This window comes from Diuraphis noxia, unplaced genomic scaffold, assembly GCF_037042655.1.
Source record: "Diuraphis noxia isolate RWA-SAM2 unplaced genomic scaffold, SU_Dnox_SAM2 contig0003, whole genome shotgun sequence".
Lineage (NCBI taxonomy): Eukaryota > Metazoa > Arthropoda > Insecta > Hemiptera > Aphididae > Diuraphis > Diuraphis noxia.
The window spans coordinates 32137904-32162498 of NW_028301713.1; the positions used below are offsets into that span (position 1 = coordinate 32137904).

At 29.7% G+C, this 24595-nt stretch overlaps 1 protein-coding gene across 2 annotated transcripts; it reads right to left on the reverse strand.

Moving 5' to 3' along the window:
• Nucleotides 1-1129: 1129 nt before the first annotated feature.
• LOC107166003 (myophilin) lies at nt 1130-23155 on the reverse strand. Of its 2 annotated transcripts, none has more exons than XM_089222672.1 (4): nt 22825-23155; nt 3341-3543; nt 2217-2337; nt 1130-1571 (listed from the first exon to the last, which is right to left on the reverse strand). In XM_089222672.1, the coding sequence occupies exons 1-4, from the start codon at nt 23014-23016 to the stop codon at nt 1389-1391; spliced, it is 699 nt and encodes a 232-aa protein (XP_089078798.1). In that variant the 5' UTR covers nt 23017-23155; the 3' UTR covers nt 1130-1388. The 2 variants fall into 2 exon arrangements, with proteins under 2 accessions (XP_089078798.1, XP_089078799.1); XM_089222673.1 differs by lacking the exon at nt 22825-23155 and adding an exon at nt 8020-8313.
• Between the last annotated feature and the right edge of the window lie 1440 nt (nt 23156-24595).

Below are 24595 nucleotides of genomic sequence, written 5' to 3' on the forward strand. Positions count from 1 at the left end.
TAATACATACATCATTTAACTATCATTTAGCAAAAAAATGTAGAAAACTGAGGAACCATAAAGGGGTCCAGCCATAAGCACAGGCAAATCCACCTTATTGCTCTAAATCCCATTGAATGGTGTAATTATTATCAGGGTATAGTTATGACTGTTATGAGGAATATGCAACAAACGACTTCATTGACATTTACTGGACCCTTTACAGCTGCCCAGTCATGAATAAGAGAAATCTAGACAAACGGACAATCGTATTCAAGAATCGTTCTCACAAGTGCTGAAAAAGGTAACTTATTTATTCCTGGTTAAAAATGTCTGTAGTATCATTGTATGAATCTGATGATTCTAAAAAGCTTTAAGACAATAATAATAATTAGGGTTCGGGACTTGTTGCATTTGCATATTGCTTAATAATGACTGCAGAATAATCTAAGTAAGATTTAAATTTGTTTTAAATCATAACGGATTGAAATACAAAAATTTTAATTGCATATTTTCGCATATTTTGCCATTTTCTGAGCAAAATGCATATTTGCCAAATTTTGGCAGTTTAAATGTTATTTATAGCATATTTACGCAGTTTTTGTTTCATGTTAAGTACATTTATTTTAAAGAACTATAATTTTTTTTTACCCTCATGTGTTGTTCAATATAGACAAATTAGTAATCACTGATTAGTAGGTAATCAATCACTAATCAGTTTCTCCGTATAGCTCGGTTTATTAATAAAGATGAGATAATAACATTATTAACTGGATTTGGCCACTAGGGAAATACCTAATTATTTCTGCGTATACTATCGTTTATCGTAAATCGTCTAAGGTAATACTATATAAAAGGAAAATAAGAATTCAGTTTGGTTTCGTGCGTCGTGGCTTTTAAAATCGTGTAGCGAATTCTTGTAGCTTTCGTAATTTTAAAGATGCCGAAAATAACGAACAATACGCGTATTAGACAATATATAAAAATATATAAAATATATATAAAAATATTTAGTTGCATATTTTTCCGCATATTTCGGTTATTTTAAGTGCATATGTGCATGCATATTTCCTACAATTTGTGTGCAATAAGTCCCGAACCCTAATAATAATAAATAGGTAACATTTTTATATTATAAAAGATGTACGAGTTTTGTAAATAATTATTATTTTTTGTATATTTTAATAAATAATTATGTTAGTAAATAGGCACTGTGTGTATAATAATAAAAAACTGAGTATAAATGAACTTTTTGAAAGAAAAAAAAATATGTTTTATATAATAATTAAAATGTCGCTTCCTCGCGTTTAACAAAATATAATTGAATAATCATAGCAAGTCATTGTGAAAGTAGTACGCATAAATATCACTAAGAAGTGCACGTTTTTTATTCATAAAGTTGCTGTTTATTACATATGCCTCGAATTGCCAAAAGATCCCAATCCAGACTGGGAGGCTCCTTTGTTGAATCCCATTTGAAGGTTGAGGTGGCCCTCAGAAGCTCTCAATTGGTCTTCAGTAAATTCTCTCTTGTTAGCATCAGCCATCTTAGGTCCCAATGAAGGGCCTGTGTACTCCGGGTGCTTTTGGGTCTACAAACAAACATGCTTATTATCATTATTGGTATACCCCTGATATACTATAAAGGGAACACAAAGATATTGGTTATGTATTTACTAAATCTTGATGTTCACATTTGTATTATTAATTTCACATTTATTTTGTACTTTAATGTTTAGTATTAAGTCAACAAAGGAAAAAATGTATTTTCATACCTGTGAAGGTAAGAAAATGTCAATGCATCACATTTGTTTTCTCTCTCTTACCTACGTGCAATACAGCATATTTAAGTTGTCTAGAACCAACCCTGTATTGTCACTTTAAATATTAGAGTGAATTCATTTATTATGAAATTTTAAGTTAAGAACATATTAACTGCTGTGTATTTATTTATGAAAATCATACGCGTTTTTAAAGTGTCATAACTCTAAAAATTACATAAAATAGCCAATGTTATAGTGACACGGGTTATGTTCTCAACTGTAATACTAGATGAATTCACAATATCACTAAAATTAATAGGGTTGGTTCATTTTGTCATTTTGTATGTTTTGCTTTGGTCAGAAAGAGAAAACAAATAGTGATGTATTCTATTCAGTACAAATTTTGTTTTTAGGCAAAAATTGCAAATACATGCCCCTTTGTTATAAATCAGTCATATATTGGAATGAACTTACAATGCGAGCGAGGGCGTAAAGGCAGAGCGTCACTTGCGCTATGTTTCTGCGTTCGAACAAGTCGGCAGTTTGAAAAATTTCTTCTTCCGGTACTCCGTATTTTTTTATGGCCGCTTGAAATCTACAAGATAACACCATACACGGTCAGATTAAATTAGAAGTTTTAAAAATCAAAAATGTGTTCAAGTTTCAGTCTTAAAAGTAATAACACGATATATTTACATATTTATATACTATATATACATCCAACTACTTCAAAAATAATGCTATATACCTACTCAATCAAAAATGAATAATAGATAAAACTGTTGTCATTCATAAAAGTAAAAAATTTTAAAAATTATTGTGATAAAAAAGTAGTATTTTTAACAAATGACAAAACCCTTCAAGTTGGGGATTAGAAATAGAAAATCTAAATGAAAAATTATAAACTTATAAGCATTAGGCGTATTACATCATTATAAGTATCACTTTACATTGTAATTTATAAATTTTTTTCTAATTTTTAAAATATTCTATAGTATAGGTATTTCGGCATATAAACTAAGGGAAATATTTTCAATAAGGCTAATAATTTTTGTGATAGTGATGATAAGTAATAAGAATTACGAGTTACGACCTATAAAAATCTCTAAAATTCAACATGATTATTTCAATTTTCCAATGTCTACGTCAATAATATACTACACTTCTTACATCCTCTTAATACACTAATTTACCATACAATAGAATGTGTGAACATTTTTTTTGTTTTTAAGAATAAAGTACAAGGCCAAATATTGTGAAAAATTATTTTCTTATTTTTCTGATATAGTGACAATTAAAAACAACAACTATATATTTTGTACTAATATTATTTAACGTTTGCCGTTTGTAGTACTTTATTATATTTTTAGTGTTTATAAAAATTCTCAGGAATTGTTGAAGTGATGTGATGATTGAATATTATATGAAAAATAACTTATAAATTATAATAACTATAAAAACTAACAATTTAAAACCAATGGATACCCACTTTAATAAAGTCGTCCTTCCCAACGATAGATTCATTCCAGTTTGAACATTGGTTAAAAATAATATATAAATATATCAATGGTTTGAATTAAGTATATAGAAAAACGTACCGTTGAATGTTCTCCATCAGCTGGAAGTTTGAACCCTTGGTCTGTATTTTTTTCACCGATCCGGGGGCTATCTTGTTGATGAGATTGCAAAGTACGACGCCGTCCTTCAAATAATCCTCGTAAGAGACGTTTCCGGGAATGGGCTCACCCAAAACATTACCAATCCACTCCAACATCTCTTTTTCTTGTTCCTTGTTTTTAGCCTGTCAAAAAAAAAGTTGTTTTTTTAATTTTACAGATTTCCGGTATAAACCTCGTGTTCACAAAAACAGTTAGGATACACTCTATCTATAACTCAATATCTCAATTCCTATGACTATAATATGACTTCGTAACTTGTATTTTTCAAATACGCAACATTTCATATTCTTATCTGTGTAGCATGTTTTTAACTGTTTTAACTTACCTAACCCAATAATCACACAATCACTCGCATTTCAAACAAATCATATTATAAATATATTTGTTTTTACGACTTGTGAATTACATGAGACGTTACGAGTGAAAATACCAACGAGAATTATGCCTTACAAAAATTTATTTGACAATTTTTAGTTTCAATATTAAAATTATTTTGGAAGAAAAATTAGAACATTCTTTGGTTAATTGTTCAAGTTCCTTTTATTGTTATTAAAAAATAACTTGATTTTATTAGGACCATGTCTATTTACAAACTTGGCTTGAATTGGAATTTACCCAGCCTTGGACAATATTATTTTGCATAAAAATGTATTTATTTTTCCATGGCGCCCTCGATAGTTTCGATTTAATGAAATTTTTTTTATTATTATTTGTGATTATATTTTTAGACTGCGCGTGTATTATACTATTATACATCATGTTATGAGCCCGATAACGAAAACAGACTTTCGCTTTGCTTTTTTGGCGGTCGTTCAAAGTTTGATATGTATATATATAATAATAATAATAATAATAATAATAATAATAATACAGTATATATAAATGCGGGTGTCTATAAAAAAAAATTATAAAATTCATACTATATAATCTAAAAAATATGATAGGTGATATAATGAACTACAGACGCTGTTGATCCCCCATTTTTTCCTATCTGAAACAGTTATTAGTAAAAAATCAAGATATTATAATATGATAATATTAAAATTATTGATTTGTGGTTGGAAGTGATGGATAAACACGAACTTGGCACGAACCCAGTCGTTTTATAGATCTGCGAAACAATTTAATACCCGGTCCCCACTTTTTTTTCTGAGGTGTAACTGTCACAGTAAATGAACATTAATTTTTAATTTCACTACAAAATATTTTTCAATCATAAATAAATATATTGTATAATAAATTATAATTATTATTATATTTTATGCAGTTTTGATATCTAATATTTTACGAGAAACAATAGTACTTAATAAAAAATAATACTAACAATTTAAGCCATATCATTGATTATAGATGTAAACAATATTTTTGAGTTATAAAAAATGCAATATTGAAGATTTGGGTTTTTTTTTAGCTATTTCATAGCTAGAACGCAGACATATTTTATTTATAATATTATTCAGGTGTTCAATGACACTATAGTTAATTAATCACAATTTACAATTAAGCAGAGTTGCAATTGTATATTTAAACTAAAATAATTTTCAAATAAAAATTTTAATTTTTTTAAATAATTTGTATAGTAATATAGTACAGTCGTAGTATGTCGTATGATATGTATAGTATTAGAAACCTAAATAAAAACCAGCCCACACGTATTAATGAATATTTAATTTTTTTTACTTTGAGCAATTCGTGCAGATTTAAAGTCTACGTATATCATAATGTATTAAAAACAACACGATATTATATTATAATCCATAATGGGCATATAAAACTTAAATGCAATTTTTTCTCAATTCGTTAACTTAATAAACAATTTAAAAGAAATATCGTGTAGACTCTGCGATAATGTAATTGTACAGTCTAGTATTTGATACACATTATTCTTTACAGTGTAATTAGTGTAAATCGTAAAGAGCGTACAGTAATATTGCAAATTTCTTGACGATAATATTTAAGATACCTACGCGGTATAGAGACGATAGTGGTCCGACTGTGGCGCGCGACGAAGGAGGTGCGCCCGCCGCCTTCAAGACGCCACAGCAGCATAATATAATAGAACCATCGAAAAGAAGCGTACTTATAAATATTATGTCGTCGACTTGTCGTCTCCATTACACATACAAGTACATTGCAAACGTAATACAATTCATTAAGTATTTTTTTTTTTTTTATATAAGGCAGATGCGGATCAACTATGTGTATTAAACCATTTAAACCTGAACAGCAGGTATAATATCGTTGTCGTCGTGTTCTGCCTCTATCATGTTTTTAAAAAAGAAATGTGATCGCGACCAACGATTATTCGATTATAATAGCAAGTCAGCGCCACGCCATTGTCACACACATACATCACACGACAATATTACTATCTATTATATACCTTCATTGTATACTTAATATAGGCACTCAAAATGGATTCAAGATGTATAAGACACAAGAGTGGGGCCGTTTGAGAGGCGCAGAAGGGTAGGTATGAAATAACTGATCCACATAATAAATAATAATGATTAAACTTCGTCCCTCCCCCAACCCACGGCCGGTTAATCATTACCTAATAATGAAACTGCGTTGACACTGTAGTGAACTCGTCGAAGATGATTGCGCGAAAATATTATGTGTATAAGGCGTATTTTTTCAGGATGAATGAAAAAACTGTTGCTCGCCCACTGCAGCAATGTCATAGTATATAATATAGTCAAGAATAATATGAATGAATAGTTGCAGTTGTACATAAATAATCGTGTGGTTTCGTTCTACAGATATTTTTGACGTACATAAATAATTAGTAAACGAAAAATCGTGTAACAAACGCGAGATGCAGCCGTCCATTCGCAATATGCCAAAAACAAAAAATTGGCAAGTCCCCGAGGAGTTATACAATATATATATATATATATATATGTATAAGATTTTTCGGCGTTTAAACAGATTTTTTCATTCAAGTGCCGTTAATGAGTTATATTAAACAGCTAGTGCCGATTTGTTTTGGCCCTTTGATGATGGGTGCGACGTGGCGACTACCGTAGTTGCCTCGATTTTCCGCAAAATGATTATATTTTATTATACAGACAGAATGATCATCACACGAGTGTGTTCGGTGTGGCTTATGCTCGGTCGCGTGCGCCAGCCAGGGTGTTGACGTATTTCGGAAGTCGTTAAAACCGATTCTTGAAACTGAACCTTGTGAAATGTAATGGTTGTATTTTTAAATGTGACTTCATCACCGTTTTTATATAGGACGACAACATTTTTATTTTCACGTGGCTACAATAAATAATATGGCAAACGTGTCGTGTTTTTAGTCACGAATTAATACATTATTTTCCAATTATGTTTTCCACGCTATACGTTGTGCAACATGCGCGAGATTTTCACGTATTTATGGTGCAGTTGAAACACCGGATTTTTTAACATTTTTCAAAAATATATAAGTATTACACTTTAAGACATTTATTGTTTATATAAATATCTAAAAACTTTATTATAAAAAATAAAACGCTCCGTATAATTGCAGTTTCCCTAGTTTCAAGTTAACCTAAAATGTTATTGAACTAACTCAACATCAAACCGAAAAAACAACAACTTACTGACCTGTATAATCTAGAAATTTGAAAATTTTATTTTTGCTCAAAATTTTTACTTTGTATCATTTTCTTAATGTCTCATACCGATTTGCTTTAAAATTAAAATACCTACCGTAATAATGACATACGGATCAGTACTCCGTTTCGAATTAGCTAAAAGTTCGATAGAAATTGTATTACTTACATATACTGACCGAATATTACCGAGCATTCTCTGTATTGATAAGGCGTTATTAATCCACGTAGCATTTTATTAACGATATAATTTTGTACTTAGCAGTATTATACGTATATTTACTACGTACGATACTTGGGTCTAAAATGTTGTTTAGTTAAAAATTATTTGTTCTGAATACTGAAATATATTTTATTATGTACCTACCATAAGTACCAAAGCAATTTAAAATTTAAAAGTTCATCAATTTATTAGAAGTAAAAACTTTGATCATAGCAATGATACCACACATTTTACTGACTTTGAAATTCATTGTATATCATTATATTATTAGATATCTGCATACTACAAAACTCATGCTGTTTAGATGGCACGGATTAATAGAATTGTGATTTTTACTAGAGCCGAAACCACAAAATTACATTCTATCCTCATAATAATATTATAATATCTGTGTCAGTCAAGTATTATCTCATCGTCCAGCATCGGTAGCTAACCATAGTCAAGAAACGATATTATCGACGCTAATTTACACTTTATAAACAATAAATACTTCATACAGTCAACTATCGGTAACTCGTGTCTCGTACATCAATATCTCGAATATAAAAAATATTCTCCAACTAACACCATAACAATTGTTTGGTTTTTGATATATCGAGTGTATATAGTATATACTCGAGTACCCCTCTCTCTTACAACCATTCCACTTCCATTTCGAGCTACAGAGGTCGACTGAAACTTGCATGTATACTTAAGCTAGTATCTTATATACTATAAAATAATCTACATAAAAAAATGTACGTCGAATGGGTTGGGTTTTTGTAGATTCTTACCGGCATTTTTCTCGCGTTTGTACCGTCCGCCGCTGTATATAACAATAAATCGATTTATGAACCGTACGAAATTTAGATCGTTATGCTGGTTTTCGAGAGCACTACTGCGTGTCTTCGATGTGCAGCTGTTTGCTTGCGGTATTCGACGTCCGGCAAATGTCTTCACGCACACCTCACACTCAAGCCTACAAACACGATGTTCTACGAATTAATGAAAATAATATAAAATACTCGAGCTTCTACGAAAACGCCACTATCCTAGATCGGAAGCTACGACGCGTATGCTCACCGATCCTTCGGAGACTCGGGTCTATATACGCAGCGCGTGCGTCCGCCTGCCGCCACCCGTTTATTTTTAGACGCTGTTTAATTGCCCGTCGAGATCACGATGGAGATGACTTTCTCGGCAGAGCACTCACGCCGTGCCGCCAGTGATGGATAATAATAATATACGTAAGTATATATTATAATATTATGGGGTGATCCATTTATAACCGACAACGCACTCATTTTCTAGGCAAAAATTAAGTTCACCGAAATTTTAAAAACCTACTTGATGTTTGTCACCTTATAAATATTTTTAGATAAGTAAACATTTAACTAACCGAACGTCCAACCCAACCTAATCAATTCATTCGGTATTGTACAGTAAAAAAAAATTAGGTACTGCAGTCATCAAAAAATCCAATTGGGTCTTCCTCCTTTAATGCCCCACTATGTAATCTATTTGCATGTGAATAATTTTCTCGATGTATTAATTAGATCCAGATTTAAGATGAACGAAAAAATATTTTGATTTTTTAAATTGCCGGTATTTTTCATTAAATGCGTGGTTAATATTGGTGAACCTCATGTAGAGTAGAGTTTTTCTAAAATCTCATTAATTGATTAAAACAATTATCGTAGACTTATAAGTTACAATATTAATTCTCACTCAGCGCACTAAATATATCACCCTCGTATATTATGCGGAAACATATATATAGATAGGCAATTGTATTATTATGATTATAATAGTATATTACGAAATAACCTTAACCTTAATATAGTACAGTAGAAAAACACTATAATTTCGAAAATTTTATTGTACTTGAAAGGCGTTTAACTTAAAAGACACTATGTCATCTTTCTATTTTCCTACATTTTACAGAAGAAACTAATCTTTATTCTTTTTTTGTGGGGGGAGGGTGATTCTGCTTTTGGTAGGTGATATAATGTGTTTTACAAAAATTTTAATGTTTTAAAGATAGGTAATAATAATAATATTTGTATCCATTAAAAACAAGTATTTAAATAAAGGTATAAGTGTCAATTAGCGCTTTGAATTAACCGTATGTGATTTAAATAACACTCACAACTTGGAATCTACATCAAAACAAACAAATTCACACCCGCACACAAAAATCACGTAATAAAATAAAAAATATGTCATTCTTTACCTCCATCTTATTTCTTACACTACACAACGGCTGTTAGATGCAGAGGTATATATATATATATATACACACAATAATAATATTATGTACTACGAGTGGACAACATAATATTATTTTTACTGGGTAAGCGATACAAGAAATGCAGTTTGCCAACGTTTTGGCACCCACAATATTCGTGGTTTCAGACGATTTGACGAAATTGTATAATTAATAATAATAATGATAATATTCCTTATGTACGGGCGACATAAATTTCACGGTTGGAACCGCGTGGCGGATGAATGAAATAATAAAAAGAACACGAAATAAAATCAGCCGACGAATACGGGTCTTCAGTAAAAAACAAATGTTTTCCTCCTAAAAGTGGATGCCAAAAAGTCTTCCGATATTCGACAACGGCGTTTATTATGATTGATTGGTCAATCACGGTTCAAGCGCTTGCAGATGTACCTACATAATATTGCAGCAACATAAAATTGTAAAACAGTTTTAGATTAAATGAATATTTTGTTAAAATTATATTTTCGCCACTAGTATACACAACAATAGAATCCTTACTACGAGACATCTGTCTAATAAATAACACAATTTAATGTAATATACCTACTGGCTACTCTAGTTTTCATTTTAGATTCTGAGCGGAGCGATGAATGTATTGATTTTACCATGATCTCAACAAAAACACTACGTCAACTCCGTGTAAAAAAACGCTAAGTAAAAAAAAAAAAATATATATATAAATGCAATAAAATGTGTGATATAAGGTGGAATCTAAGTAAATAGTTTAATGAATAAAATGTATGTATAAATAATTAATTCAAATTTAATATAAATTGGTTATTTATATTAATTTATAATATGAATTATTTTAACTCAAATTGATCCAATTTTGGTTTACTTAGCCGGAAACAATTTATTTATTGTAATGGTGCTTTCATTATTTATTACATAAACTATTAGTACTTGGCTATACATTTTTTAGACTGAATCTTCCGGCCAAGTAAACCAAAATTGGATCAATTTGAGTTAAAATAATTCATATTATAAATTAATATAAATAACCAATTTATATTAAATTTGAATTAATTATTTATACATACATTTTATTCATTAAACTATTTACTTAGATTCCACCTTATATCACACATTTTATTGCATTTATATATATATTTTTTTTTTTTTACTTAGCGTTTTTTTACACGGAGTTGACGTAGTGTTTTTGTTGAGATATCATTAGTTTTTATTAGGGTCAAGATATTTTTTATTTTTTTTTCCATTATTATGATGTAATGTCTTATTTATAATTTTTTTAAGATGTTTAAACATATCGTTCTGTACAAAAGTACATTTTGTTTCCTATACTTCAGCACCCATTTTAATACTCTATCTGCAGTACACCTACCTTGAACCAGAGGCATTTTTAATTTACCAATTGATCTATTGGTACATTTTTCAATATTTAATAAAATGGAAATAACTGTTTGGATTTTGGATTCTTTCTTTTTAGTGGTACTTCATGTACCGTGTTAATACTGCACTGTTTAATAGTAGTACTATTATAACTTTCAACTACGATTTTAGATTGAGTAGACTCCTGATATTTTTTTTCCTCATATCTCGCGCCTTTTGGAGTTAAGTTACCATTTTTAATGTAGACACAATTCGACACAAATATGAAGACAGTCACAATAAAGTATTATAAATTATAATAAAGACTGTTATAATAATTATTATTATTATAACGACTATATATTATTTAACAATAAAATGCTCAATGGAAAATGATAGATAGTCGATACGGTTAGGTTTGGTGATACCACGTGCATTGAATAATAATATTATGGACACGAGACAATAACGCCGACAATAAGCTCGTACGCAGGACGCGAGACGAAAGAACGAAATTTCAAATTACGAAAACAGAATGCACCGATACCGATAACTGATAAGCGATTGTGGACCATGTTCGCGTGTTAGTATGTTGTATGTGTCTAGCGGTGGGGGGAAGCAATAGTATTGGGAGACACACGCCGCCGTCGCAAGAATCCTCTCACTCGTCCCGTCAACATGACGCGTTTAATACGGCAGCCGGCGGCGAAAGTAATATAAAATGATCACTTAAATATCCACAGTTTTTTGATCATAACTAAAATACTATTCAACCGATTCTATTTAAAATTATAAAAGCACGTAGCCTATGATTTTCTCGATCGATTGATATCTCATTCTAACTATTTGGTTCATTTATTATACCTACAGCCTTTAATAAAGAATACCAAAATATTAACACGTATTAAATGGGAATGTTTAGGTTTCTGTATATATACACGGTCGAGTGCTTCGCCTTCCTTTTTTTTTTACTTAGCTCGCGACACTACCGTGTCGCTGGATGTGTGTTTTTTTTTTTTTGTGTGTCTGTCATCACGTTTTGGGGCAGTAAAAATGCTTCAATTTTTGACTTCAGTACCTCGTTCGATCAGAAAGTGAATCTAGTTGGTACTTTAGGGGGTCAAAAGTAAAAGAAAAATAAAATAAATGTATAGCCACAATTTTTTTTTTACATGTATTCAAATTTTAATTTTGACAACATAGTTGAACATACGTAAAAATCACAAAAATTCCGTAAATTATTTTATTCTAGAAATTCATAAAAAATTTTCCTTTTAAACCTAAGATTTGAAAATTTAATACAAGGCTCCCAAAATATTTTTACGATAGCAGTTGAAAAATCAAGAAATGTATAGTCACATTACAAATTTGTGAATCTTTATCACAAAAAAAATGTCAACCAGAAATTCAAATTAAATTTTTATTAGCATTTGAATTTCAAATATTGACAGAAATTCATCAAAACATGAATATTTGCAAATTATTTTGTAGTTCAAAATTCATAATATTGTTTGTATTTATATCTAAGGTTATAAAATGTAACACTAAGTTTTCCATAAGTTTTGCTTCAAATAGCTATAGAGAAAATTTGAAGCGTCATTATAGGAAAAATGTTTTGGCGTTTGAGTTTTAAATTTTTATGAAATCGCGTAATGATAACGATTTATCCTCAAACCAGGTATTCGTATATCTATGATAATATAAGGTATTATGAATATGATAACTACATGATAACTACACTAATTGATTAACCATGCCATATGCAAAATGCGTCTTAATTGAAAAATAAAATATTTGTTTCAAAATAGAATATATGACAATATTTAAATATAATATATCCAAGACTGACAAATCATCTCCGTTCAGAATCGTTTTTCGTATACAATGATACCTATCATTGCATTCAAATTTAATCCCATCCATTACAGTAACCTACTGTACAGCAGAGCGACATCCACGGCTTACCCGCTTTTTTTAAATTATTGTTTCACGCCAAAAAAATTGAAAGCACAAAATAGGTATTAAATGATGAGATGACTTTATAGAATCAAAAGAACTTTTTGGGGCGATCTTTTAAATACGACCTTTTTATGACAGTAAAAAATATAAAACTCTATTTGATGTTAAACTAACAATTTTTCGTCTCAACTAAAAGACTTTTAGTATACATAATACATTACTCTAATGCGGAGCATAAATGTATAGTGGATTTCATATTATTTTAAAACGAAAAGTTTAAATGATCAATCTAAAAAAAAATATGCAATTGTTTTACAATAATTTTAGGCCGATACTAATCAACAGTCTACAAGTTGAGTAATGACGCCTGGGTCAAATGACACAGTCCTCCAATAACGGAAATTGAATGGAAATTGACATTACGTCCGAAAAAAGGATTATCTTAAAAATAGCATGCACGTCGAAAGCGAGTAGAAAATATTATGTAATATTTTTGTCTTTCTTTAGTGTTTAATTTTGGAAAAAACAAAGTCGTTAGCACTACTAGGATATTTGGAGGTGTATAGCAGTTCGTTCCAGTCGGTTAATAATAGACGCCAGATAATAACGTCAAGCAGCGCCAAATGAAATAATGCTGGAAACATTAATAAATTATCAAACCCAATTAAATAAGAAAAACAAAATTGACAAAATCACATCTAGTCGGTTATATTTCCTTTCAAGACGAATAGTGGCACATGCTATCGTTGAGATTACACAAAATTATATAACTATAGCAAAACTTTTTTCCCGGTTGAACCGACGACCCCGCGGGAATTGCTTTCGCATTACTGCCGCGACGCCGCATGGTTATATTATAACTACTATACGTTTTAAGAATCAATTGATTCATAACATTATTTCTATAGACTTCTATCTAGTTTACTAGGATTATTCGAAAATATTGAACACTGTTCGTACATAGTGATATATACGACTAGTGACTACACGAGGTGTATTAATATTCTTAACAAGAGAGAAAGTGATAGCGCCCCTCTATATCGCGATCGATAAGTTCACATTTGAAAATTGCGTCGAATCAAAATTTAATTCAGAAAGCTTTTTAAAAATACTCTTTCATTAAATATGTTCATTCAATAATACGAGATATTAGATCTGGAGATACCACCCGGAGCACATGGGTTGCATCAATGTCGTCTATAGTCGTTTATAATGTATAATAACTATATTTAAATTATGTATAAATATGAATGTAACCAAAATGAAAAACTAATTAAAAATGTTGTTGATGTTGTGTACAGTGTAATCACTGTAATCGTCTTTTCTCGTTTACGAACGCATTGATTGTTAATATAATTAATTAGCATGCAAATGGCTTACGGTCGTGACTTCGGGAGTGTCAATCGACGTTTCCTTTTGAAAAACAAACAAAATACATATGGGGATAGTGCCAAAAATAAATTTCCACAATTTTCTCAACCTAAATTATTGCGACTGCAATGTTATACACCAAGAAAATTGTTTACTGTGTCGTACAAATGACTAAACGCTTGTAAACAAAAATACGACTCATAGAAACGATAATTCATACGACTAAGATAAAATAACTAAGGGAATAGCAAACTCAACGCGACGACGTTACAAGTGACAATAATTAACTGAATACTATAGGGTCGATCCAGGAAAAAAAATTAGCAGCAAGTGACCGGGCCCAACTCCCGTCCACAAAAAAAAATTAAATCATTTTTCATTATTTGTTAAAATCAGTATCGTAAAAATATTTCTAATATTAATAAACAGATCCTGGAATCTGGATCCACCCCAATTAGGGCGATGATTCAATTTTATTATTTTTTAAATGACAAGACAATTATTTGTGATAGGTACTGTGAATAGTATTCTTTATAAATTTATAATATTCTACATTCTATTATATTTTATAACCGTTCGTTATTTCTATAAGAAATTAATATATTAGTAAAATTATAGATATATTTAAATATTCAAAATTATTCTCACGCTTTTACAACACTCGATCTTAGGAACAAGCTCCACCCACTTGCACGCGTTATCATACCTAATGTTCAGTCCATGAAGATTAGAGATATTTATCTATTTAGTATATTATTTATATTATATTATTTATATATTTATCTATTCAGTCTATTCCTAAAAGTCTATGGAGTCCATAGATGTCCATACTCCATAGTATGGGCTATAGGCTATGGTTAAAATAACTATTATTAACAGTTTTTGTTTTTTCTCAAGACACCGATTGTCGCATTATCATTGTCTTGCGGCAAAGAAAGTAATAACAGACGCATATTAGAAATTGAAATATGTAATAAATTTATAACTCTTTTAATACTATTGACATGCGTATTTTATAAAACAAAATTAGGAACTCACCTTACTAATTTATCTCCTTCTAGGAAACCACATAAGCTTTTAAGTTATGTGATTAGGTTACGTTAGGTATTATCATTATATTATATTTAGTATTCATTTGGGAAATCAAAAATGCTAACGGAAATCTCGGATATCAAATAGTCATACAGTTGATTTTCAAAACCTCAGTTGAAATTCATAAAATATATGGAAAGAGAAGTTTTTGACACCCACCCAACTCAACCATGCTTAACATTTTTGAATTTATAAAACGAAAATAACACTTTGAGTACAAATGTACAATATTGTTTAAACGTAACATCAGGCGGCTTTTGGCAAACATCTCGTTATAATATTTACTATATAGTACTACTGGGCTTTCCGCGTACACTAAACGTTGAAGACAGACGAGAAAGGCCAACGCGTTAAAAATAGTGTTCCTCGATTAAATCTCGAAAATGAATTATGTATTTCGATGTGTTCTATACCTGTTAATGATATATTTATATAATATAAATAAACATTCAATTGATCTCTATATAGTCATTGATCACGGTTATGTTTCGAAACTGTCATTATTTAATCATTCGAAGACTCTTATTTTCAATAAAATATTTTTAAAACTATTTCGATAAATCAATAAGCATACATGTATACCGATTTAAAAAAAAAACCAAGTGCATTTTTTTAAACAAATTAATTATACAGTACGCGTATTATTTTTTTCAAACTATACAAATTGTTGTTTGTTGTGGATATAGTATATATTAGGTACGTTTCAAATGTCAAGTTCCAACATGTACCTGCCTAAGACGAAGGTATTTAAAAACTTTAATCAACGCGCATATCCTGAAACAATGGCACCAATCGTGGTCAACACTTCCACCTAACTTAATGAGATAAAATCAACCATACTCCCATAGCCAACCTTCACACTATCCAGACGACAAGAAGTTATCATAAATCGACTCCGAATAGGACACCTGGACACACATGGTTGCCCACAAACACCTCATGACCAGAATGGAACCTGACCATGCACCACATGTGGAGAAATATTCACATTCAAACGCATTATTTACTACTGCCGAATCTACAAGTACATCCGATCCTATCTCCAAATTGCTGACAACCAGGGACGGTGCGAGGGGGGGGGGGCAATCGGGGCAGTTGCCCCGGGCCCCGTGATTTTAAAATTATAATCAAGGCCCCGCAGTTCTTAAATGATATTTTATACTGTTCAGAGATTAGTTAGTTAGGATAATATGTAATGTGACTGTTATTTATTTTGCCCGGGGCCCCGCAAATCCTAGCGCCGTTCCTACTGACAACCTCCATGAAGCATTTGATCCCAATCCAGCCAACATTGAACAAAATTTGAAATATTTGAAATTTACCAATTTATATAATCTTTTATAATATTGTACCAATTCAAAACGAGTAAACACTTTTATTACAGCCAATAATCTGTGTTGTTGTGGCTTATCCAAATAAAAAAAAAACTTTAATATCAAAGAATAAGAAAATATATAAAACAAAGCTCATATAATAAAATACTTGTGTGTATGTAGTACATATTATAATAGTATAACACAATACTACTTTGGTACAAATGATTTTGGTGTTATATCTGGTGGGCCCCTCCCTTGAGAGATTTCTGGCTACGCCACTGAATTATTCATATTATACGTCTACGATAAATTGGCCCATTTATTTTTCTCTCTTTTTACAAATTTAAATTAAGTTACAGTAGTTATACACTACGGTTATAACTTAACTAACCTTCCGAGGCTATATTCATTTAACAATAAAATTACAAACATTTAAAAGGTTGAATCAAAATGAATAGGTATAATATAACTTATGCATATACAATAAATATTCAGTAATCGATTTATTTTTAAATCACAATGGCCATTAATCATAATAATAAATTAAAACCGACCACAAACAATATATTATAAGAAATATATTTTAGTCAATGTAGAAATCAAATTAAAAATCTATCTCCTCGAGCCATGCCATGGAGTGCACACATTGACTTCTCTTTCCACATTCCACGATACCTAACGTCACAAAAAACAAGCTCCCAAACACTCGTTGAAATAATTTATTTACAGATATTTTAATTTTATCTTATAAAAAAACCTCCATAAAAACATAAAAATGTAAGACGTATATTTTGGTATGACATTTTTTAGCGTTACTATAAATGATAATACGAGAAGGTCAATGGTAATCAGCAGTGTAATGAAATGTAATGAAATAATTCACCCACTGGGTGTCTTGACATCCTGTATCTAACAATTGTTAGTTGGTAATATTATTAATTATTTATTTCAGATTTAATTGTTTTAAACTTAATTATCGGAAAATAAAAATAGTTTTAGGTATTGCAAGGCAACACTGGTCACTTTAGGTGGTTATCAGACTTTTCGGAGAGCGTCTGTTACAATTTGAAGAAATTTCATCTGTTCTGTGATACTATTATCTATCTAATCTGTTTTCATCATGATTAAAGATATACTGGTTGCCGAACGAGTAATAATAATTCAATATTCATTGACATTCATAAGTTCTTATCAAAGTACTCTGACTACTAGCGCATCCGGTGTTGAACATTTAAAACTATACTCTACAGTATCCAATTGAATACGATTTAAACTAGTGCTGAGCACAATATCCGGATCATCCCGTATCCGGATTACCGATCCGGATTGAAACAAAAGTAACAATCTGTTTAATCCGGATTAAAATACCAATCTAATTTATTAATATTTATTAATATTTACAATATAATATTGTAGTTTAGATGTTTATATTAACTGTATATAAAATATAAATTAACACTAATATAAACATTATCATCATTTAGGGTGAAAATTCCAAGTATTTAATCTTGTAATTCTTCATATGGGTTATTTCTATTATCGCGTGTGTAATGTTATTGGTCCATAAATTTAATTATTTTAATGTATTCAACATATTATATACAATATTAGTTATACTTTGTAATTTGTAATTTGTATGCATTCAAATTTAATGATAAACTTAATAATAATAATTTAATATACTTTAAACTACTATTAAATTATATTATACCTATCAAAATCATGAATATTTGCAAATTATTTTGTAGTTGAAAATTCATAAAATTGTACTACCTCTATCACCTGTGTGCAATATTATAGTTACGGACTAAAATATATCTTAGTTCTAATTGAAAAATAAATTATTTGTGTCAAAATAAATTAATATATTACAATTTAAATGTAATAATATAGCTTATCCTAGGACCTAGGCTGACAAATCATCTTTGTTCAGAATCGTTTTTCCTATACAATGATACCTATCATTGCATTCAAATTTAACACTTATATAATATATAATAGTGATCCATACAGCACCTAATGTACAGCAGAGCGGTACCCATTTACTCGCTTTTTTTTAACTTCAATGTTCCTCAGAGCAAATCTGTAATGTACATGAAATTATAGGGCTACATTTTTAACAAAATCCGAAATCCGAAATCCGAATCGACGGATTGGATCCGTCAATCCGGATAAAACGGATTGATCCGAAATTCGGATTAATTAATTGTAATCCGTAATCTGGATTGGTCAAAATAATGAGCATTAGCTCAGCACTAATTTATACCATATACAAAAATGTACATTAATTAATAATATTTAATATGAATATAAATAATTTAGGTATATTGTATTTTGTATATAATATTTTATCATATTTTGTATATATTTATGTTAAATAATATGTAATAGTGTATTTACAGAAGTTTTAACTGATATATGTGTAATGTACATTACAATGTGAATGAGGCAGTATAGTTGGCTGAAAAACCAAGAAACAAAAGTAGTAACATAAGTAGATTATAGAATTATAAATAACACTTACAAACCTTTGAAAATATATTAATTTTTATTGTTTTTCTGTTTGACTGAAATATTTTTTTTTTTTATTCTTATTTATTTAAGTAATTTACAATCTATACAACATTATGTACAATGAGCAAATTTGATAGTTAATATAATATAAAGTAACAGAATTTAACATTTGTGGGCAGGCACTCAGCAGCACCACCCAACTGACTGAAATATTTAAAATTTTAATTATGTATTTGTGCCTGTACTGGCTGTAGTCTATACGTAGCCACGCAGCCACGCAGGTAACTGTATTTTGTACATATTACATTATAGTTATTTAGTTATTTTTTCCTGTTTAACTGACAATACCTTGTATACTGTTGAGTTCTGATCATCATAACTTAAATTATTGATCGGAGTATTACCAATAAGTAATTAGTAATTAATAATTATTACTTATTAATTATTAGCTATTATTATTACCATTGATTTTATATTATATTATTATAATATAATATAATAATTAATAATATCGGGATTCTTGACTCTTAAAGTCTTAAGTATCTACAAAAAAAATCGGAAATATACACTAGATAGCGACAAAGGTCACAGTACTTTTGATAAGAACATTTGACGGTCTTCTTATCATTCGTCGTTCGGCAACCAGTATATCTTTAATCATGGTTTTCATTTTCATTATTTATTATCATATTATAAAGTTTAAAATTTGAATTACGTAGTGTAAAGAGTAAACACGTCGTAATTTTAATATTAAAACTAATAAATTTTGAAATTTAACGATGGAAAAAAGAAAAAAGAATTTACTGTTGTCTGTTTTATTTCAACAAAAAATCAAAAACAAATGAAAATAAAAGTAGCAATAATGAGGTAAATTTTTCTTCTTAACATGTTATGTTTTTATGATCTGTATAAAGTATAGAGTAATTCATAATATGAAGATGAATACTCCACAATTTATTTATTGCATATACTTAGTGTAAAAAAGTAAAATAAATTTTGAAGTACCAACTGAAATATTTTGACATACCTATCTATTTATTTATTGAAAAAAACAAAATTTAAAACATTATTTATGTTATGCCCAATAATTACCTTAATTTATTTATTACCTTAAAAATTGTAATAATTGATAGGTAATATTATATAATATAATTTAATTAATATTTATTATATGTTTATATTATATAATTATTTTATAATTTGTTGTTTTTTTTTTAATTAATAAAGGTTAGCTAATTTTTTTTTAAAGTAGACACCTAGTAAAATATCACTAAAAATGCCCTGGTATCTTCATGGATCCGTATAATACATCTGCAGTAGCTTTGTCACAGGATGGATATGCAGTTAACTCGGACATCCTGAATGCATCAAAAAATTGGCAGTAAAAAATAAAAATAACACTGCATTATTCAACCCATGTACTACTTTCATTGAAATGAAAGAACATGAAAATAGTGATTAGCTGTATCCATTTGATTCAACGGTTGATTTTTGTAAAAGAAGGACGGGAAGAATGACTTGTTTATTTAAAGAAAATATTCAAAAAATGCTATTGGAATCAAAAACGAATATAAGAAGTAAAATGATTAATTTGATTCAAACCGCATGTATCAGGACAGTAAATATTGTGTAATATATGTAAACTTAAATTCATCAAGAAATTTATAAATGTTTTAATTAATATAGTTAGGTATATAAAAAACTGTAATAATAATATGGCCCACTATAAAATTAAAACAGCAAACAAAAAGTTTTAAAAAAATAACACATTCATAAGAATAAATATTGATTTTATATTATAAGTATAATACTTATTCGCTATTATGTATTTATATATTTTAAACTAACTACTATTTTTTTTTTTTTTATTGTTGGGACGAAATTCCACGCCACCGAATAAAAATAATTATTTTATATTTACCTATATTACTATCGATTATTTATAAATCCTACCGAGAGACCAGTATCGAAATAAAAACTTAAATATATGGTTTATAGTCATTCTGTTTCCATCCTAATGTCATTTGTAATCTATCAAAAAAATTATCGAGAGGAAAAAAACACTTAACGATGTGTTTACAAATTGGTTCCTAATTTTTCAACAAGTATTCATTTCTAAATTAGGTACTAAAAATGAATAGCAAATAGCAATCATAACTTAAATAAATACATTATCAATAGTTGGTAGGTACTTATCAATTATCTCAACTGCAAACAGTTTTTAGAAATAAATTACTAAATAAGAATTTCAACATACAATACTTATTGATTTTACACTATTTCAAACTTAATTGTAACTACTAAGTAATACTTTTAAAGAAAACTATGAAAATGTAACAATTTTATCAAACAGGACATCAGACCTTTAAGAGATATTTAAATTTAAACAAGAATTCTTCCAATTTATTCTTTAGATATGCGATTATTTAATTATATGCATTTATCCCAACATTAACCAATCAACACAAAAATTGAAAAATACATGATATGCCTACAATCTAAAACAATTTATCATGTTTAAATCAGATAAATTGTTATTATATACAACAAAAAATTTAAGTCAGACAACGATATTTCACAACCTATAAATAGCAATTAATAACAATAGGTACTTGTACAATTTCATGATTTATTTTAGGTTAGTGATTTGACCTCATCAGTTATAAGTATTACACCCAGGCACATATATAGATAATAAACATAATATATTATCTATATCTATGTACCCAGGTATGTAAATTATATAATATGTAAAGTATCTTACAAAGTAAAATATTATAATTGTATTTAATTAAGTTTAATGCGTGGTTCCCAAACGTGCTTAACCACAAAGCCCTCAAGATGATAAAAAATCTAGGAAACTTGAAAAACCTGGAATATCAATTTTAAATAAAAATTAATGTTTATTATTTTATTTGCACCTAATTTATGTTACACAAATAAACTCGTGTTGTAATGATTAATTGTGATTTACTTCCTAATGTTACCCAAGAGCTACCTAGAATTTAATCTGATACTACATGGCACGTTTTTCAAGCTATTATATTATTGATTGCCGTCATACAAATATAGAATAATACATATTATTTTTGATTATTGGTTCAAACGACAAAAATATCTAAGAGGACCCCCTTACGACCTACGCTCGCAGACGACCGAAGCGGTCGCATTAACACTAGATAGTTATTGACTAATTATAATATTAATTATTATCTATAAACCTAGTCTGTACTACGAGAGAAAGGTACCGGACGAACGAAATCCTATCATTCTTGTACATCCGTCACACTTCATAACGCCTTGGCATCCCCTATATTTGCTAAAAAAATTGTACTATTGTAAGAAAACCTACAGAATACCTACCAACACAAATAATTTTCTTGCCATCGAATTTCATAAGAGGTCGTTTCACTCTAATTTTCGACCTAACGAAGCTACACGTGTCACTCGAGATCTACTGAGCGTTAATTTGTAACGCACTTGTAAGACGGAAACGACAAATACCAATTGTAAAGCGTCACATCCTCTCGAGTCCGCGGAGTAAACACATGTCTGTTTACAAAAGTAAATTGCACACGGGGACTCGATAGTTCGGCAACGGTGTAAGAATGGTACCTTTCTCTCGTTAGACAGACTACAGTCAAAACACTTCTTGTTGATAATGATTATTTTGATCGAAATTATACGATTTTTAAGTAATACATTTAAAATTTAAAAAAAACACTCACTTGTCTCTGCAGCATATGATGATATATTCTTTGTTTTCGCATACGTATTATTGGCTTCCTATACAACGACCGTAGGATTTCTTTCGTCTCGATGTCCTTGCGTACCGCGTAAGATAGATGGGCCTTCTGAACATCGGTTAGGTGGCTCAGCGCAAAGTATTTCAAAAAGTTGATCCTCTGCTTGGGTTTCATACTTAAAACGGCAGACGGCAAAAAAAAAAAGACAAACTGAATGATATTACTCGCTGTTTAGACTTTGATAATTAATCAGAGGAGCGAGTCAACAGCGCCGAGGTCGCTCGCAGTTGATGTGTGACGCCAGACACCGCACCGTCCGCAATGCTTTTAGTTTCTACGTAGTACGATCTAGACACACCGAAGACCGAACACGAAAATACCGGAAAATAATGTATTTTTATATTAATTATCGACGACGACAAAATTCCCGTCTAGTCGTGATCCGGCATTCGCATAGGGGAAGTCCGAAACATCGAAATAACCGATTACCCGAGTACCTGGTACCTATCATTGCACGAACCGGACCGGTCATTTTTCGTCAACAACGGCGGTACCGTGGTGGAAGGAGTCATTTATTCCGGAAACAATTAATGTATTTTTACACCACCGACGTCCGAGTTGTTCTCGTGTGCGTGTGCTCGACGTGTTCCAATAACCAATCAAACCGCAATAATAATAACGAGAACTATTATTATTATATAACGATTATCAAAATGATGATAATATTATTTAATACCATACAACCACGGAACGATAAATGCAACTAAATATTATTTCTGTTGTCTACGCCGCCATGGATTAAGTCTATTTTGTTTTCGTTGTATTCGGTAAATTGACTTGAGTTATTTTCATACGACACCGCGTCTTGTTCGTAGCAGGCTGTAGTGGTCTTGGGTCTTGAGAACAGGTTTAAAACATTAACGTAGATGGGAATAAAGTTTTAAAATGTTTGATACCGAGCAATTTATTATGTCGGTCGCAAGTAATCTTCGCTTATAAGACGATGATAGATTACACGGACAGAACGTAAAAATAGATGTTGGCGTAATGGTAGCATAATCCATGTACACTGGAAATTGGTGTGAACTATGTCTATATTGGACACTCAAAAATATGAAAACATTGAAAACATTATTATTTTACCATAATATGAACACGATTTTTATGCATTTTAGTATTTTATACAGGCGTACCACCTTGATCGCACAGTCTTTAATTTTGAGGTATACAACGAATATCTTAAAATATTCAAAATTTTGATTCTTGAAAATTATTACCAACCTTGCGTATTGCAACCGTGCCTTATGTATTAATGCATATTGTATTATAATATTAATTTTGACCTAAAACAAAAAATTAATTAACCGACGTCAATAAATTTATTAAATTGTTAATATTTTTCTTTACATGGTAGATACTTTCATAATGATAAATAATTAAAATATTTTGGACATTTAATTGATTATTCAATAAAACAATTAATAATATTGATCAAATTCTACTTCCTATAGTAATAAATATTTATTATTAGTAGTAATCAAAACTGTAAATTAAGCATATAAATAAAAGTAAAACGATTGACTAAAATTGAAATTAAATGTAATTAAATATGTTAGTACTAGATTAAATAATATAGATTTGAAATGGCACAGAACGTCATAATGCATGAAATATTTCGATTATGCATCTTAAGGCCGTTCTTACAATGTCCGGTTAAGTGTCGGTTAAGACTAACCGGTAGAATTCTATCGGT